Below are 18,578 nucleotides of genomic sequence, written 5' to 3'. Positions count from 1 at the left end.
AGTTTACCAAGGGAGAAAGCAGTGCTGAGCATGTTGGAACTGTCTGTAATCCCACTACTCAAAAGATAACTAGGAGGGTAGACTTGACTTTGAGGCCAGCCTAGACCATGCAACATGATCCTGTCTCAGTAAACAACAGAAAACATGGCCAGGTGAGGGGCTCAGTGAGTAAAGGGCACTGCTGCCAGGCCTGATGATCTTAGTTCCGTAGCCGGGAAGGGAAAAAACTATGTCCTGAGTTATTTTCTGGCTCTGGTATGCATATGTGTACACACACACACACACACACACACACACAGAGAGAGAGAGAGAGAGAGAGAGAGAGAGAATGAGAGAATTACAAGAAGAAAAAAAAGGTAGCATAAGGGCTAAGCATGCCTTTAACCCCAGCACTTAGGAGGCAGCGGCAGATGGATCTCTAAGTTCAGTGCCTACCTGGTCACCAGAGCAACATAGAGAGACCCTGTCTTATTAAAAAAAAGATAGAAGTTAGAAGTTTGACTTTTTTTTTTTTTTCTTTTCTTTTTTTCGGAGCTGGGGCCCGAACCCAGGGCCTTGTGCTTGCTAGGCAAGCACTCTACCACTGAGCTAAATCCCCAACCCCAGAAGTTTGACTTTTTAAAAAGCACCTGTCCCTGAGTGGGTCAGCCAGTCGTGACGTGTCGTACCTGTTAGGCCACATGCTGAAATAGAGAAGCAGTAGAATCGCTGCAGGTTCAAGGCCAGCATAGACTCCATAGTGCATTTGGTGCCAGCAGGGATACATAGTAAAACTATTCCATAAAGGAAGAGGGAGTCACACCTTTAATCTGAACACTGAGGAGGCAAAGGCAGGCATATCGCTGATTCGAGGCCAACCTGGTCTGTAGAGCAAGTTCCAGGACAGCCAGGGTTACACAGAGAAACCCTATCTCAAAAAGCCAAAAAAGAAAGGAAAAGAAAAAAAGGCAGAGTGTTTGTCTAATACCTAGGAAACTGGGATCAAATTCCAGCAACACTAAAAACAAACAAACAAACAAACAAAGACCTGTTCCTTATAAGAGGCCGGAGAGATGCTTCAGCAATTAAAAGTACCGCCTGCTCTTCCGGAGGTCCTGGATTCAGTCCCCACCTCTCACACAGCCATTTGTAACTCCAGGTCCGGGGGATCCGATGCCCTCTTCTGACCACCAAGAATAAAGGCAAAATACCCATAGACATACAGTAAAGATGAGGAAGAGAGAGGGAAAATAACAGAAGTCTGATGTTTGCACTCCCGAGTGAAGAGCATGCTGTGCAGTAGAGCAGAGGTGAGCGAGTCAGGCCGTGGACTCTGCTATCCGAAATCTGTTCATCAGTGGTTAATTTTTGTCAGCAAACCAGATAATGCTGTTTTCCTGTCTAAAAATGAGGCTGTTGGGTATCTAAATGGTTTAGTGGGTAAAGGTGCTTGCCACCAAGCTTGGTGTCCCAGGTTTGATCCCTGGTGCCTCTGTGGTAGAAGGGAAAACCCAAGTTGTCCTCTGACCTGCTGCATGTATATGGTGACACATGTATACTCACAAATAACCAAAATGTAATAAAAATAGGAGTGAGTTTTTTTTTTCTTTTCTTTTTTTCGGAGCTGGGGGTCGAACCCAGGGCCTTGCGCTTGCTAGGCAAGCGGTCTACTGCTGAGCTAAATCCCCAACCCTGTGGATTCTCTTTTATATTTATTTATTATGTGTATGTGTGTGAGCTTGCATAAGTGTATGTGCATGCAGGAGGCCCAAGGAGACAAGAAGAGGACATTAGTTCCTGGAACTGGAGAGCTAGCTGTAGGTGGCTGTCAGCTGCTGTGTGGGTGCTGGGAATTGAACCCAGGTCCTCTGGGAGAGCAGTAAGCACTTTTAACTGCTGAGCCATCTCTCCAGACCCCTGGCATAATTTCTTACTGGAACATGCTGGTGGCATACAGTTTGGACAGTCCAGAGCTTTCGAGTAGGGAGGTAAGACCACAGTGCTTTTGCTTAGGTTGTCCAGAGGAAATTTAACAGTTCTTAGCAGTCTTCAGCTTTAGTGATGCTCTTGTTAAAATCCATAGCGGAAGCACCAGTTAATGATTTTTTTTCTCCTGGCTCAACATGCTGGGCATTGGCTGGAATTCCTGAGTGATTTGCAGTGGGGGAACCATGAGAGCAATTTTGTGTTTGTCCACAAATTATCATTAGTAGTTTCATTTGCTTACAGATAGAAGGAGCAGGAGAAATGGGCTTTTTGCCAATTGCAGCTTCCCTCCGATTAGGGCGTTAGTTCAATTATGTCCAATTAGCTTTTATTGCAGATAGCAGTGACAATTACTCTCGAGTCAGTTTCGGCTGCAGTTATCCCAAGGCTGAAGTATGAACTTGATGGATTTTAATGACCACCATGGCACAGTTCACCCCCTCCCTGCAGTTACTTCTTTTTCCAGACCTCTTTTAGACAAGAGGTCAGAATGTTATAGAAGTCTGTTTCACAATTAAAACATACTGTCCTTCTTTTGAAGAGCTGTGTAGGATCATATTTTAGAAGAATCTATTAGGAACGGCCTTAATGTTTTTTTATTTCCTGAGGTCATACTCTTGAGTTTACTTCTGCTTATCATAGGAGACTAGACCAAGATAGCACTAAATGTCACTCTTGGCACTGTGTCCTAATTGTGAGACAATAGTAATTTGCAAGAACAGGTTGGTCTCTGGTTGTAGTTTCAGTTCTATGGTAAATGCAGAGGAAAACTTTTTGATTGCTTTTTTTTTTTTTTTTTTTTTTTTTTTTGGTTCTTTTTTTCGGAGCTGGGGACCGAACCCAGGGCCTTTGCGCTTCCTAGGCAAGTGCTCTACCACTGAGCTAAATCCCAACCCCAATTGCATATTTTTAATCAGTAAAGATGTGGTTGCTGGGAATTGAACTCAAGACCTCTGGAAGAGTGTCAGTGCTCTTAACCTCTGAGCCATCACTCCAGCCCCTCAATAAAGAGGTTAAGGATATGCTTCCTTAGCTCCATAGCTCCATCCGAATATTATCTGTTTGTTGACAGTCTTGTGTAGCCAAGGCTGGCCTGCCACTTGGGATGTAGCTGAGAATGACCTTGTACTTCCGATCCTCCTGTCTTCACCTCTAAGTGCTGAGATTAGAGGTTTGAAACACCATCCTGAGCTTCTGGTTCTGGGCCCCATGTATACGCGACTGGTCAACCAAGTGAGTTATATCCCCCACTCAGTTTATTTATAATGGTCTTCTTTTTCAGAATTTTCATTCATTCAGCAAGTGTGTATGCACGAGCGTCTGTAGTCTCTTCAAAGTATAGACACAGCAGCAGCACTGGTGTGAGCGAAGGTCGGGGATGACTCAGCTCTCTCCTGCTTTGTGTCTTCCAGGGATCAAACTCAGGTTGTCAAATTTGGTAGCCTACCTCTACCCTCCCAGCCATCTTGCCTACCCCTCGAACATTCTTTTACTAGAAAGTTGAAAACAACCAAGGTGTGGTAGAAAAAGAGACAGAGAAATCCAGGTGTGGTTATGCATGTCTGCAATCCCAGTACTTAAATGGTAGAGGCAGGAGGATCAGAATCTCCAGGCCATTTTAACTACACATTAATTTCAAGGCCTTCCGTTGTCACAAACGAGAAAGAGAATCCTTCCTAACAGACCACTTTCTGAGGCATCTGTGATTTCAGCCTCGCCTCTCTACACTTGGACACTGATCTGTTGAGGCGGGTCTCCTGTAGGAGCCCAGGCTGACCTCAGACGTTTGATCCTCTGGATTCCCCCTCTCAGGTGCTGGAGTTACGGGCAAGAGCCACTAACACTTGACTCTAAGACAGATTTATCATTTTTATCATAATCATTGTTATGGCTTTGTGTGCCACAGAATGCATGGGAGTGTGGAGGATGTCTTACAGAAGCTTATTCTTTTTCTACCATATTGGACTCAGGCATTGAACTCCTGTCCACTAAGCCATCTCACCAACCCTTCATAGCAGATTTGAAAGGGAAGATTTCTGGGATCAGTGATTAATTCTCTGCAGCTAGCAAGGCTGTGTTTTATGGAGCCAGGGTCTCAGTGTCCTATAGAGCAGGCTGGATTTGAACTTGTATCAGTTCTCATGCCTGTGGTTCAGGAATGCTGGGTTGCAGGCCTGTGCTGCCTACTCTAGCAAAGCACCCTCGAGGATTGGTTCCAGAGCTGAGTGGAAGTCAGGTTTTACACAGTTTGAAGAATTGAGGTGATGCAGAATCTTTAAAGAAATGCATTGGCAAGTCTCAGAGTTGACGTTCTTGCACCTTCCAGAAGCCAGAGCACTTTTGCTATTGGCATTTCACTCATCCTTCACACTTGTGACGTAAGAGGCACGGCTTTATTCGACAAAGACAGACAGATTAAAGGGCAGGAGGTGCAACTCGGTTGGACAGTGCTTGCCTAACATACAAAGCTCTGGGTTCAGTTCTTCACCCTGTATAAAACCTGATGTTGTGGCCAGAATTCAGGAGCTGGATCCAAGAAATCTGAAATTTAAGGATACCCTTGGCTCTGTACCGGTGTTTGAGGCCAGCCATAAAACCTTGTCTCAAAAAGGAGGGGTGGGAAGGCTCAGTGGTTAAGTGCACTTGCTGCTCTTCTAGAGCACCCAGGTTCAATTCCTGGCACTCACTTTGCTGGCAGCTCACAATTGTCCCTAACTCCAGTTCAGGGTATCAGATACCCTCTGCTGAGCCCAGTGGGCCTTCACACATGTGATACACAGATACACAAACAGGCAAAATGCCCATTCACATGAAATGGTAAAATAAAAATACTTTAAAAGAAGGGGAGTTGGTAGTTGAGAACAGATGCTACTCTTGCAGAGAACCTAGGTTCAGTTCCCAGGACCAGCATAGTAGTTTACAACTGTTTATAACTCCTTCAGTACCAGGGGATCCAGCCCTCAGGATCTTCTGGCCACTCATGCAGGAAAAGCATGCAGACATGCAGGCAAGGCACTCAGAAAATGGATAAATCTTAGCCAGGTGCGATGGCATGTGTCTTAGTTAGGGGTTCTGATACTGCGAGGAGACACCATGATTGATCAAGGCAACTTGTATAAAGGACATTTTATTGGGCGTCTTACAGGTTCAGAGGTTCAGTCCATTATAATCATGGCAGGGAGCATGGCAGCATCCAGGCAGGCATGGTGCTGGAGGAGCTGAGAGGTCTACATCTTTTCTATATCTTGTTCTGAAGGCAGCCAGGAGACTGTCTTCCAGGCAGCTAGGAGGAAGGTCTCTTCCTCAGTGGGTGGACCCTGAGCGTAAGAGGAGACTTCTAAACCGCCCCGCCCCCCAACACACACATAGCGACATGCTTTCTCCAAGGCCACACCCCCTGTGGACCAAGCAAGCATATTCAGACCACCACAGTGTGTCTTTAATTCTGTATTGAGTTTCAGGGTAGTCAAGGTCCCACAGTAAGACCAGGTCTCAAAGAATAAGAAAAAAATAAACTGGTCTGATGGTGCATACACCGGTAAACAGATCCACTGGCCCCTTTGGGTGGGTGGGTGGGTTGGTTGGTTGGTTGGGTAGTGGTGATGGTTTTTTGGTTTTTCCACACAGGCCCTGGCTGTCCTGGAACTTTCTTTGTAGACCAGGCTGTCCTTGAACTCATGTTAGATCCTCTTGCCTCTGCTTTCTTTTTTTAGGGCTGGGACTAAAGGCGTGCATTACTACTGCCTGCTTTCTGTCTGGTTTTTGAGACAGTGGTGCTTCTAAGTTCAAGATGGCCTTGAATTCACAGTGTAGCTCATTGTATAGCCAGTCGTGGTCACAGGTGCAGCAACATAACATAGCTTACTTAGAACTTTCCTTCCATGGTATTTGCTGTTAAATTGTTAACCTGCCTCTTAATTTATTAGCATATGTAGTGTGCTCATACATGTGCTGAAGATAAGTTCTGTGTTGACAGATTGTTTCCTGTCTGTCTCTGTTACACTCATGGCTTGAAGAACAGGCTGTCATTGGCTAAAACAGTTTTTATCATGGAACAGAGGCACCGGAAGGAGCGCTTTACAAAAACAATCAAATCAGTCACTATAGTTAGGGTGTTAGGTCTACTTTACAACAACTATTTGTGGGTGGGGAGTGGGGGGCAGTATTGAGGCAGGATCTTACGTAAAAGTCAGTATGGTGTCCAGGTGTCTATATGACAGAGGCTGGCTTTGAACTCCTAATTCTCTTACCTCTACCTACCATATGCTGGGATTGTAGTATGATTATCACCCACCATACCTAGCTCTCTGTGGTTGTTAGTGAATGTGTGTTTTGTTCTTTTGGAGTCTGTCTATCCTTGGCTATCCTATATATTGCTGTGTAGACCAGGCTGGCTTCCAACTCGGATCCACCTGCCTCTGTCTCCCAGTGCTGGGATTACAAGTGTGTGCCCACACCTGTTTTTTGTTGTTTGTTGTTTTGTTTTTTAACTTTATTAACCTTTTTACCAGGGATTTTGTTCTTCTTTTTGTATTTCCAATATAAACTATTTCCAGAGTACCACCTAGAACTCACAGAAATCCACCTGCCTCGGCCTCTCAAGTGCTGGGATAAAAGGCGCATGCCGCTATGACCAGGGGTTCCCTGGTGTTAGTGTCTCATGTAGAGAGCTGGCTTCCAACTTGCTATCATGAAAAATGTCTTTGAACCCTTGTTTCCACTTCCTGATACTGAAATCACAGCATTTACTGTGAAACCTTGCAGTATCCCTATTTTACTATTACTGTGAGGGAAAGTAATTTTTCTTTAGAACAAGAGTCTGGCTCTTGATCTTAAAGCTTTTCTTTGCCTATATATTGGCACTTGCCACGTGGTTGTGGCAGTGGAGGTCATGGGTGGTGGTGGTGGTGTGTGGCTTTTTCTTCTTCCTGTACTGAGGAATTGAACCCAGGGCCTTGTGTATGCTGGCCAAACACAAGTCCTCCTTTTTCTTTCCCTCCTTCCGTCAGTCCCTCCCACCCTTTCTTCCTTCCTGCTTTGCATATAGCTGGAATTGTAGGCCTGTATCACCAACCCTTTCTTTGTGTCTTGTTACTGATGCTGACATCGCAGTGTCACCAGACCCAGCATAGTGTACTTCTCCCTCGGTGTGTATTTATTATCTGGTCATCTTGAAGAGGACGGCTTCAAAGCTTAGGCTAGCTAACTTGAGTTACAGTGCAAGTGCTAGTCTGGGGTAAGTCAGTTCCCAAATCTATATGAACGTCAGTAATTCCATTTACACTGTAAAAACAATATCCTGCTAGGTTTGGCATGGTACTTGGATGGGGGGATGGGGAGGCAGAGCTAGATAGATCTCTGAGTACAAGGCCAGCCTGGTCTATGTAGCAAGTTCTGGGCCAACTGGAACTAAGGAGTGAGATCCTATCTCAAAACAATAAATAAAATAAAACCATGGGCTGGCTTTTTCAACAAGTAAATGCCCTGCCATCAGACTTGATGACCTGAGGTTGATTCCAGGGACCCACATGATAAGAGAGAACAAAACTCCTGTGCTTGTCCTCTGACACATGTGGGCTTTTGCCTACACTCGCGCGCGCATGCGCACACACACACACATACACACACACACACACACACACACACACACACACAAGTAAATATAATAAAATAAAACCATAAGGCGAGAATAATTCCACTACTTAGAAAGCTGAGGCAAGAGAATTTCAGGCTTAAGGCCAACCTGGGCTATATAATTAGGAAGACCCTGTGGCTTAGGTTGGTCGGTTGGTTTTGGCCTGGTCTTGTGCATATTAGGTAAATACTGTGACCAACATCCTCAGCCCAGATTGTGTAATAAAAGAGATACGATAGCCAGGCGTGGTGGTCCGTGCCTTTAATCCTCACACTCAGAAGGCAAAGATTTCTGTGAATTCTAAGCCAACTTGGTCTATGTAGTGAGTTCCAGGACAGCCAGGGCTACATGATAGAAAGCCCCTGTCTCAAAATACAGAAAAGTAAAAGATCATTTTAAATCTCAAGTAAAACAGTAAATGTGGTTTTGCATGTATATGGTGTATGTCTGTGTGTGGGTTTGCTTGCCCACCCCTAAGTATGTACATGCATGTGCAGAGTCTACCGTTCGATGTCTGTCTTTATCACTTTCCTCAAGACATTTTCTCGGGACTTTCTGATTTAGTTCACTTAGTGGCCAGCTTGTTCTGGGAATCCTTTCTTGAGTTCTGGGATTACAGATGGGCTACCACACCCACACTGCTTTTGCGTGAGGACTGGGGATCCAGACTCAAGTCCTCATGGTATGGGGCAAGCTGTTTCTCCAGGCCCATATGTGAATAGTTTTACAGTGTAAATAACCAAAATGTTAAGTGGAAAAAATAAAATGACCTGGGGTGGGAAATGGCTCAGTGGTTAAGAGTACTGCTCTTCCTCACTACTCGGGTTTGATGCCCTGCACCCACATGGTAGCTCGCAACCAGGGCATGCTCCACACTCTCTGTCCCTTAAGGGAACCAGGTACACTCAGTTATTACTCTGATCAGTCGCTGGTTCCTTCCTTTCCTTTCCTTTCCTTCCTTTCCTTTCCTTTCCTTTTCCTTTCCTTTCCTTTCCTTTCCTTTCCTTTCTTCTTTCCTTTTCCTCCCTCTCTCCCTCCCCCCTCCCTCCTCCCTCCCTCTCTCCCTCCCTCTCTCTTTCTTTCTTTTTGCCCCAGCTGCCCTGGAATTCTCTGTAGCTCAGGCTACCCTCTACCTCCTGGGTGTTGGGTTTAAAGAAGTGTGCCACCATGCCTACCTGCCAGTTTTCCTTTATTTTGGGAAGAGGGAAGAATACAGTCTCAGTAATCCTCCTGCCTCCCAGCCTCCAAGATGCTGGAATTCCAGTATCAGCACACCTGATTTACATGTACCCTCCCCTCTGCCTTAGTTAGGGTTTCTGTTGCTGTGATAAAACACCATCCCCAGAACCAACTTGGAGAGAGGGGTTTATTTCAGCTTACAGCACTCAGGTCACCCTCCATCACAGAGGGAAGTCAGGGCAGGACCTGGAGGCAGGAGCTGATACAGAGGCCATGGAGAGAAGTGCTGCCTATTGGCTTACTGGAGTGGCTTGCTCAGCCTGCTTTCTTGTGCAGTCCAGGACTACCTGCCCAGTGGTGACACTGCTGACAATAGGCTGAGTCACACATCAATCATTAATCAAGCAAGTGTCCCATAGGCTTGCCTATAGGCCAATCTGATGGAGACATTTTCTCACTTAAGATTTCCTCTTTCCAGATATATCTAGGTTTGTGTCAAGTTGATAAAAACCAACAAGAAATCTTTCCTCCCTCCTCCATCCCTCCTTCGCCCCCTTCCCTCCATTCTTTCCTGTGTGTTTGACAGGGTCTCACGTAGTTGACCTCTAACTCAGTATGTGGCTGAAACTGGCCTGAATTCCTAGTCTTCCTGCTTCCACTTCCTAAGCCCTGGGTCCTCAGGAGTGTGTCATTGTCTACATTTTATAGTCTTTTTAATTACTAGATGATTGTTCTGGTTCTTACGTAGTTAGTAGTTGCTGTATTTCTCCTCTCATTTCTTTGGTAAGTGTCGTGTCCTGACTCTCTGGCATGCACCCAGTGTTCCTATAGATCCTTCCTTTTGCTTCTAGTCTTCTCTTCCACTTCATGTCATTCTCTGTAGTTTTGATAAACAGCCTTTTTATGTGCACTGAAAATAAATGTTACTAAATAGCAAAAACACAAGTTTATAAATGCCTCTGGGGTTCTTATAAACCAGCAGTATACTGGTGAAACACGTAACGCAGTAAGGAAGATGCCTGTGTGCTGGAACTTTACCAAAGTACATGATGGCGCTCTGGGCTCAGAAACATGGCTGCACACCCACCTCAGACTGGCATCTGGACTTGTTTCCGAGTAACACCTTGTGATTTATGTACTCAGAATAGAACAAGCTTTTACAGTGACCTTAACTTTCTGTCATCCTTCCTTCACACTTGAAAGTCATTCTAGACTGGATTGGAAGCCGTCCTTTCTGGTGAGGTGACTGGGGCAAGGGGGTGGTTGTCCCAGGTAGTTTTGGCCTTCTGTGCTTTTGTGGGCATTGTGAGGAGGAGAAAAGGATAGAAACATGCACGCTCCGTAGCTGCTCTCCCAGCACATGCTTTGCCAGACCCTCTGCTGCTAACGCCTGTAAAAGCACCTTTTTCTGTGTTAGGACTGCAGTCTGTAAAATTACCTAGACCAGCTGAACTGAAGAACTTTTTTTTCCCTCTTAAAAGATAGTGTCTCGGTATGTAAACCAAGCTGGCCTTGAACTCAAAACTGTTCTCCTGCCTTGACTTTGTAGCGCTGGAGTTAGAGGCTGTGCCATACCAACTTCCTTGAAAACGGTCTCTGCAATCTGAAGAGATGGCCCAGTGGGTCCTCCAGAGGATCAATTCGAATGTCAGCACAAATGTCAGGCAGCCCACAACTGCCTGTAATTCCAGGCCTGGAGTTCTGATGCCTCTGCCTTCCGGAGCACTGTGGAGGCAGAAACAGGGAGATCTCCATGAGTTCAGGACCAGCCAGTGCTACACAGCGAGACCCCGTCTCAAAAACAAAACAGAAAAGACTAAATATCCTAAACCTTAAAACCTTTTTATTTTTATCATTTCTACAGATGAGTCAGAATTCCTAGTGTAGTTAGTCAAAGGGTAAAGTGCTTTCCTAGCAGACCTGAAGCCCTGTAGACAACCTTTCCAACATTACAAAACCGAAGAGACAGGCAAGTTATCCAGCCTCAGTTTCCTCAGGGGATGGTTTTTCTGTTATCTGACAGCTTTTCGTGGGGAGCAAACCAAACCAAGGCTCAGTGCTTGTCTCCCACTGTTTGTGGTGTCATATTGATACTCCTTCGTCAAGCGTCCTTTCACCTGCTTCAGGACAACAGTCTCTCAATGTTTGCTTTAGCAAGACATCCTTTCACCTACGAGCCCCAGCAAAGCATCATTTGACATAAGTTTCCAAAGACCTAGAAGTTTCCACTTCACATGAACATAAGAGTAAATGCTTATTGGTCAGCACTATCATGAATATAGGTGACTCACATAAATGAAAAGCCAAGGACCCTTTAATCTTACTCCTCCCCTCTTACATGTATGTTAGTATAGTCAGTCATGGCTGGTGATATACTGGGTGGTTGATCATTTTCCTAGCTTCCATAAGTTCCTCAGTTTGAACCCCAGCAACACACACATGCCCTGCGAAGGATTTAACCTAGTTGCCAGCACCCATATTACTGCTCACAACCACCTGTAACTCCAGTTCCAGAGGGTCTGACACCCTTTCCTGGCTTCTAGAGCTGTGTCATACGTGTGGTATACATGCATACACACTGGCAATATACACACACATGCGCTACACATAAGACATTCAGAAACCAAGCCTGTTATATGACATAGTGAACATATATGCAAAACCTGGGCCCAACCCATTCAGCTCGCTTATTTACAGTTTTAAGGACACTCATTTTTTATCCCATGGAAATTAAAGTATAGGTAATCCAGTCTACCCTGGAACTCAAGCCCCTCCTGCCTTTACCTCTGTAGTGTTGGGATTGTAGGCGTGTGTGAGCCACCACGCACAGCTGTATGGGCAGCCTTTTAAATCTTTGAGGTGAATTTCTCCTGTGCCTGAGTCGTGTTGTTTCTGAGACAAGGTCACACTGTAGTGTAGTCTGGAAGTCACGATATTTCTGTGTCAGCTGCTTTGTGGTGTGTGCCACCTTCTGTGGGGAGGGTTTTGTTTTGTTTTGTTTTGTTTTTTTAATCACAGAAAGATTTGAGTTGGGTCAAATGATTCATTTGTCTTTCATTTTATTAATGTGGTTCATATCTCTAAGTTTGCATATGTTGAAACATTTTCACATCCTTGATAGGAATCTCATTTGGTCGTGGGGGATTTTTTTTACAGGTATGTTCACGAGGGATGTTTGCCTGGAGGTGTTTGTCTGTAGAGCATTCACTTGTGCTATGTATGGGTTGGGTGCTTGGTGTACCACCGCATGGCGGTCCTCTCCTTTCACCGTGTGGGAGGGATCTGGGGATGGAGCTCAGGTTAGCAAGCTTGGCAGGGAGAGCCTTTACCTTCCTATCCCTACCTGAGGTGTTCTTACCGTGTTCTTGTCCTTTTCTGGTGTCAGGGCAGTGCTGGCCTTGTGCAGTGTGTTTGAAGCATTTTCTCTAACGGTTTTTACAAGAGTTTGGGAGGATTGGCTCCAGTTGTTCATCGGGTGTTAAGTAGCTTTCTCCTGTCTCTGTTCTCATTGCCTTGCGCAGGTACTTATCGGCAAAGCCTGCCCAGCCTGACAACTCTGTTTTGTTATGTGATTAAACTCAAAGATCACTCCTCCTCTCATGTAGGTCAGCTCAAGTGGCAGTGACCATTCCTGACAGGGTTTTCAGAATGCAAACCTGGTATGTAAAGTGGATGGGACATAAGCAAAGTCTGGGTTAATTCCATGCAACTGTAGCTTACTTGTGTTTTTAGGGTCACTTACTTTATCTAGTGGAGATTTAAAAAAAATAAGAAACAAATGCTACTTTCCAATATAGTGTATGAAACCGGCTCATATACCATGGCAGAGTGCCGTCTCGCATGGCTGGGTCATATCAGTAATCATAGTAGCAGTGCCAACAGAGCAGTGGCAGAGGGCCTGCCTGGCCAAACTGACAGTCAGAGCTCAGGAATCAGAGTGGAAGGGGGCCCTGCACACGCTACAGACTTGGTCTCTGATTCCCACAGTGCACATTGTGACATGTGTGCACATCTCTCTCTCTCTCTCTCTCTCTCTCTCTCTCTCTCTCTCTCTCTCTCTCACACACACACACACACACACACACACACACACACACACACACACACACACACAATTTTAGTTTCAAAGTAAGTTCCAGGGCTGGAGACTTAGCTGAGGTTTTTTTGTTTTTTAATGAGTAATTTTATTTTTCTGCATTTGGGTACTTTTGCTTGCCAGCATGGATGTCTCTGGACCATATGCTTGCAGTGCTGTGGAGGCCAGAAAGGGCATCAGATCCCCTGACGATGGAGTTACAAATAGCTGTGAGCTGCCACATGAGTGCTGGGAACCAAACCAGGTCCTCTGGAAGAGCAGCCAGTGCGCTCAACATCTGAGCCAGCTCTCCAGCCTCCGTTTTAAAATGCACACTTACTATGCCATTAAACTGTGAGAGTGAGCCCATGCCCTGCCAGTGTCACCCCCTCAAAAGTCCTAAGGCCCGAGGTTTAAGTGTTACTATTGGGGTTGGGGATTTAGCTCAGTGGTAGAGCGCTTGCCTAGCAAGCACCAAGGCCCTGGGTTCGGTCCCCAGCTCCGAAAAAAAAAAAAAAAAGTGTTACTATTGTTTAGAAATATGAGCCAGTAATATTTATTAGACATCTTTTGTGTGACTACTCCCGTCCCTGACTCTGATTAAGATAAATCTTCTTAGGAAGTCCACCCCAGATCAGAAGATTAAAATGTTGGGCTAGAGAAGTGGCTCCATGCTTATGAGTGTGCATTGCTCTTGTAGAACTGGAATTCAGTTCCTAGCGTCTACATGGGAGCTCACAACAGCCAGTCAGTCCAGTCCCAGAGGACCTCTGGGATATGACATAATACCCTCGCCCAGTCTCCTCACGCTCCTCCATGCATGTGGTGCACATAAACTCAGACACGGGCACACACAAATACATTCAAAGCAAACTAAAACAAAAATGATTATGATATCCAGAGAGAAAGAAGGAACTTTTGTAGTACTCAAATGATAAATAATTCAGTTAATAGTACTGGATAAAGATAAGTATAAACCAGTGATCGGGTACAAGACGGTACTCTTGCCAGAGATCCCAGCGATACTATTCAGTGTTGAACAAAGGGCGACAGTGAAAGATAGTATAATGTGAGGACCTGTTGTGACAGGTTCTGAGTCCCTGAAGAGTGGATTACCAAGGGAGAGTGGTCAAGCCTGTCATTCCAGCAGGAAGCTTAGGACAGGAGACCCTTGAAAATTCCAGATTGGCTTAGACCAAGCCATCCCCCCAGCCTGCACTTCACACACATGCATGTGTACACACACACACACACACACACACACACACACACTCAGTGAACTTCCAAATCTCTCAAATTTCATGTGTTTAACACCAGCATGAACACAGTTTATAGTAATCTACAATCTCAACAAAGTCAGTCCAATATGAACATTGTTAAAATAAAATACAGCTCTTGGGGTTGGGGATTTGGCTCAGTGGTAGAGCGCTTACCTAGGAAGCGCAAGGTCCTGGGTTCAGTCCCCAGCCCTGAAAATAAAAAAGAAAAGAAAAGAAAAAAAGAAGGAAAAAAAAATACAGCTTTTATTTCAAAGGGCATAAGAGATAATTTGTTCTGAGTTTAGCATAGGTGAACATGAACAGGATTCCGATTGTCCTGAGTGGTATGTTCCATAGTAGAAATGGTCACATAAACTTTTTTTTGGTTCTTTTTTTCGGAGCTGGGGACGGAACCCAGGCCCTTGTGCTTCCTAGGCAAGCACTCTACCACTGAGCTAAATCCCCAACCCCGGTCACATAAACTTTATGGTCACATAGCAAAAGACAGCCATAGACAAATGCTTTTATGAAAAACATCGTGGGGAAATCTCGTAGACAAGTTAACAAAGCTTTGTGGTAAAATGTTTATGAGAGGGACTAAAGAGAGTCCAGCACATTGTCAGACAGGATTTGCAGCATTCCAACTCTCCACAGTGAGGAAGTCAGCCCGTCCATCTGCAGACTCTTCAGTGTAGATGATAACTCTTTTTTCAGACAACACTGTAATCCCAGCCCTTGGAGGCTGAGGCAGGAGGACCAGGAATTCAAAGGCAACTTTGGCTACATTAAAAGCCTCAACAGTAATAAAGGCTCAGGAAGGGGTTGGGGAGGGGGTGGATGGGATAACCTACAAATAAAAACCTTAGGTAAGGAGAGCTGGTGCTTCCATGCTCCTGGTTCATGCCTCTTTATATTCAGCCCCGTGTACTTAATCCCCAGTAGACTCTTTACCTAGTGATTAATTCTACTAAACTCCCACCCGCCATCATCAGCAACAAAACACAGAAACACCGAAAACAGTGCGCTGGGTACCAGCGGTACCAGAGATGGCAGCAATTATAACATCACCACACTACTCAGACTCAGTCATCCTCATGACCTGTTACAAGAAGCAGTTTAGTCCACAGGTAATTGTCACCCCAAGTATAACTGAGAACTCCCCACAAATTGCACTTACTATGTGCCAAGCCTAAGTAATAGTCTGCCCTGCCGTTGCTCAAGGGCCCCTTACTTATCTACCCTGAACTCAAAGGAAACCTGAAAGTCGCCTTATGACTTGAGGCTGTGTAGAAATGGATGCTGTGGACGGAAGTGCCTCATCATGGAGAATCGTGTTGCAGATCCAGGGCCACAGTGACACTGGGCTATCTTTAGTCCCTCTGATAACCACTTTGGGCCAACATCTTTTGTGACCAACAGATAAAAGGTTTGGAAGGTATTCTCAGCAAACCCCTAATTTCTACAAACCCAAAAGCTATGGATGTCATTAGGTAGCATCTGAGATCTACGGCCGAGATTGTCCCAAGTTGCTATTAACTTGCTTAGCTGTTTTCCCCACCAACGTTTTTGGTAAAGCATCCTGAGTAGGGACTAAGGAAGCATTTTTGTTAGAAGTGGAGGTTCAGAATAGATTGTGGAAACTTGAGAACTAGTGAGAAATGCTAAGAGCTGGACTTTCTGGGGTTTGGGGAGCACCAAAGACTTGCCTAAAATTAAATACTTTGTCGGTACTTCCTTTCCATCAAAAATGTGAGATGAGTGTGTGGTGAGCATGCCTTTAATCTCACTACTAAGGTGGCTGAGGCAGGTGGATCTCTGAGTTTGAGGCTAGCCAGGGAATCATAGCAGGAGCTGAAGGCAAGAGAATGAATTACCATAAGTTCGAGGCCAGCCTGGTCTTTATAGAGAGTTCTAGACCAGTCAGGGCTACATTACAAGACTCCATCTCAAAGAACCAGAGGAGGAGGGGAGGGGAGAGCAGGGAGAGAGAGAACAGGGTGGCAGGTTTCCCTTATCCTCTCCTGGGGCTCGTCCTGACCCGGTCACCCATGGTTCCGTTCCTTTCCTTTTTCTTGGAATTCGTGTCAGAAGAGCCAGCATTCATAAGGGAAGGGTGTAAACAGTATCTCAGTCCTTATTTCCCGAGGCATGACAGCCAGCACACTGTCTTTGTTCTCTTGAAGCTCCACCAGAGGAAGCGTCATGAAGGTCGAGCCTGTGCCAGAACTCTGGGGCTGCTCTTAATTCATTGAACCATCGGATCTCGGTTCTTTCTGTAGCTGCTGTCTTAGACACAGTTTAAGCCCCCACTCTCTGGTGGGCCTGAGCTGTTAGGTACTCGTCAGCACCAGGTCGTTCCTCCTCCTGAGGACCCTCCCTGGGTGCTGAGGTTTGCGGTCTCCATTGTGTTTAAGCTGGTCCCGTTCTTTCTTGTGAGCTGAAGCTGTAATGTGCTATCTTGACTAAGAGGTTCTGCAGTATTGGGAAGGAAATGCATGTATTTTTATCATAATCTGCTTATTTGAGAAAACTTCATTCCTGGTGCACAAGGAAGACTTGGCAGGACTATCGGGCTGTTGTCTACATCTTGTTGATAACCATCACAGAATAAATCCACACTGTCTGGATATTATGCAGGTCATCTGGCCAAAGAGAGCTGGTGGCAGCCTGTTGCTTCTTGCTTCACTCCAACAGCAGTATCCCCTTGCTAGGGTACAGGAAGTGTAACGGTATAACAGATAGCAGGAAAGAAGGCTTCCTCAGAATTCACAAGAGGAATTCGCTGCTAAGCATGATGGTACAGGCCTTTACTCCCAGCACTCAGAGGCCAGCAGATCTCTGAGTTGGAGGCCAGCCTAGTCAGCAGGGTGATTTCCAGAACAGCCAGGTCTGCACAGAGAAGCCCTGTCTTGAAGACCCTTGGAGTGGACTTTCTTTGACAGTCGTTAATTGTGTGTCCTAGACTGCTCTGTACACATGACATGTCTGTAATCCCTGCACTCAGGACTCTGAGGCAGAAGGATCACCAGTTTGGAACTCAGTTTGGGCTTCATTGCACAAAACAAAAATCAAACCCAAAACATGAGTTCAGAGTTGGTCATAGGTGTCTGCAAGGCCTGTGCTGCACTTCTGTAAGGCCTGACTGTCCTGATCTCCAGTAAGGACTGCAGACTGAGCTAAGCCCTCAAGTCCCCTGTGTGCAGAGGCTTTATAAGTATGGCTGTGTTTTCTAATTATTTATGTGAACAGATATTTGCCAATTTTTATTTCTCCCACCCACACATGTACTGGCTGCAATATCATTTCTGCGATATTAATAGTTGAGAGTGAATTGCTGCTCAGACAGAAATTCTTAATTAACTTGCTCACCTGCCCATACTTGGTCCTCTGCTGCTCGTATTGAAAGCCCCTGTCCCTTCCTTGAAGGCGCTGCCCTGTATTCTCTGACCTTGTTTTGTTCCGTTGTTCATTACAGTGTGAGCCACTGCCTCAGGTGCTGATGCTGGTCTGCCATGCTAGCCTGTCTACCAGGGCCAGGTGACCTGTCCTTTCAGCTTCTTTCTCACACGCAGATGAACGCTGGACTTCAGAAATGTAAGTAATCGGGATCGCGGGGACGGGCATGTGATCCTGTGCTTCCCTCCTGTATGAGGGCTACCCACACCCATCACGTCTGTGGTGCATGGACCATGAATCTTGGTATCTCCAAGGGATTCATGAGCTGAGATGCAGGACAGCAGCTACAAAGGCCCTATCTGTCTGTCAGCAGCGTGCAATACTTTGGTGATCAGAGAACTCCTCTTGAATGCTGCAGTTCCCCAGTGTGTGTAAACTAAGCCGTTGCCGGCAGCTTTCCGCTGCACAGCAGAGCTACAAGAGCTTTAGTGGATGTACGTCCTAGGCCCTTCAAAGGAGGGCTTCTCTTTGAACCCTGTGAGGAGCTGAATGAAACTCACTGACCAGCTCACGTTGTATCCCCCAAATAGCTATTTACACTGTTGGTGATTTTTCCATCTCTGAATACACTTTGCCCTGGAAACAGACAGTCCCGGGCGTTGCTGTCTGCCTTTCGCTCACAGAAATGAGGAAGCTTTTGCCCTCAGGGCCAGGAACCCGCTTGCTCAGGTTCCCCGGGAGTATTTGTCCACCAGTGTACTTCCCACCTGATTGAGCCTCCAAGAACTGTCAGATTTCTAAACTGATTTTTGTATTCAATTAGAGCATTATAGTTCCTATTTTTCTCAGACCCCTATTTCTGTCCCTGCAATACATGAAATGCAAGGAAAATAACTCTTAACTCTAACTCACTATTACAAGTATAGTGTCTAAATGTAACAACAGCCCTGAGTTTGTAATAAATCTCTTAGAGCAAAAAGAGGCGGTAGGTGGGGGGGTGGGGCTTCCCTCCAACAGTTCTGCACTTTACCCGAGTCCTTCGTGGCAGCCATTAGTAAACTTTGTCTGT

The 18,578-nt window shown here is 45.6% G+C and overlaps 1 protein-coding gene across 1 annotated transcript in view; it reads left to right on the top strand.

The window, feature by feature from the left end:
* Fam222b (family with sequence similarity 222 member B) overlaps window positions 1-18,578 on the top strand; it is a 64,581-nt gene that overhangs the window by 32,805 nt on the left and 13,198 nt on the right. Inside the window, exon 2 of the mRNA XM_032911889.1 lies at window positions 17,589-17,707. Coding sequence (XP_032767780.1) covers window positions 17,626-17,707 — 82 coding nt within the window. The 5' untranslated portion in view covers window positions 17,589-17,625. The remainder of the gene's footprint in view (window positions 1-17,588; window positions 17,708-18,578) is intronic.

Source organism: Rattus rattus, chromosome 9 (genome assembly GCF_011064425.1).
Source record: "Rattus rattus isolate New Zealand chromosome 9, Rrattus_CSIRO_v1, whole genome shotgun sequence".
Lineage (NCBI taxonomy): Eukaryota > Metazoa > Chordata > Mammalia > Rodentia > Muridae > Rattus > Rattus rattus.
The sequence above is the reverse complement of the archived record's forward strand: the minus strand, read 5'-3'. Positions and strand labels throughout refer to the sequence as shown.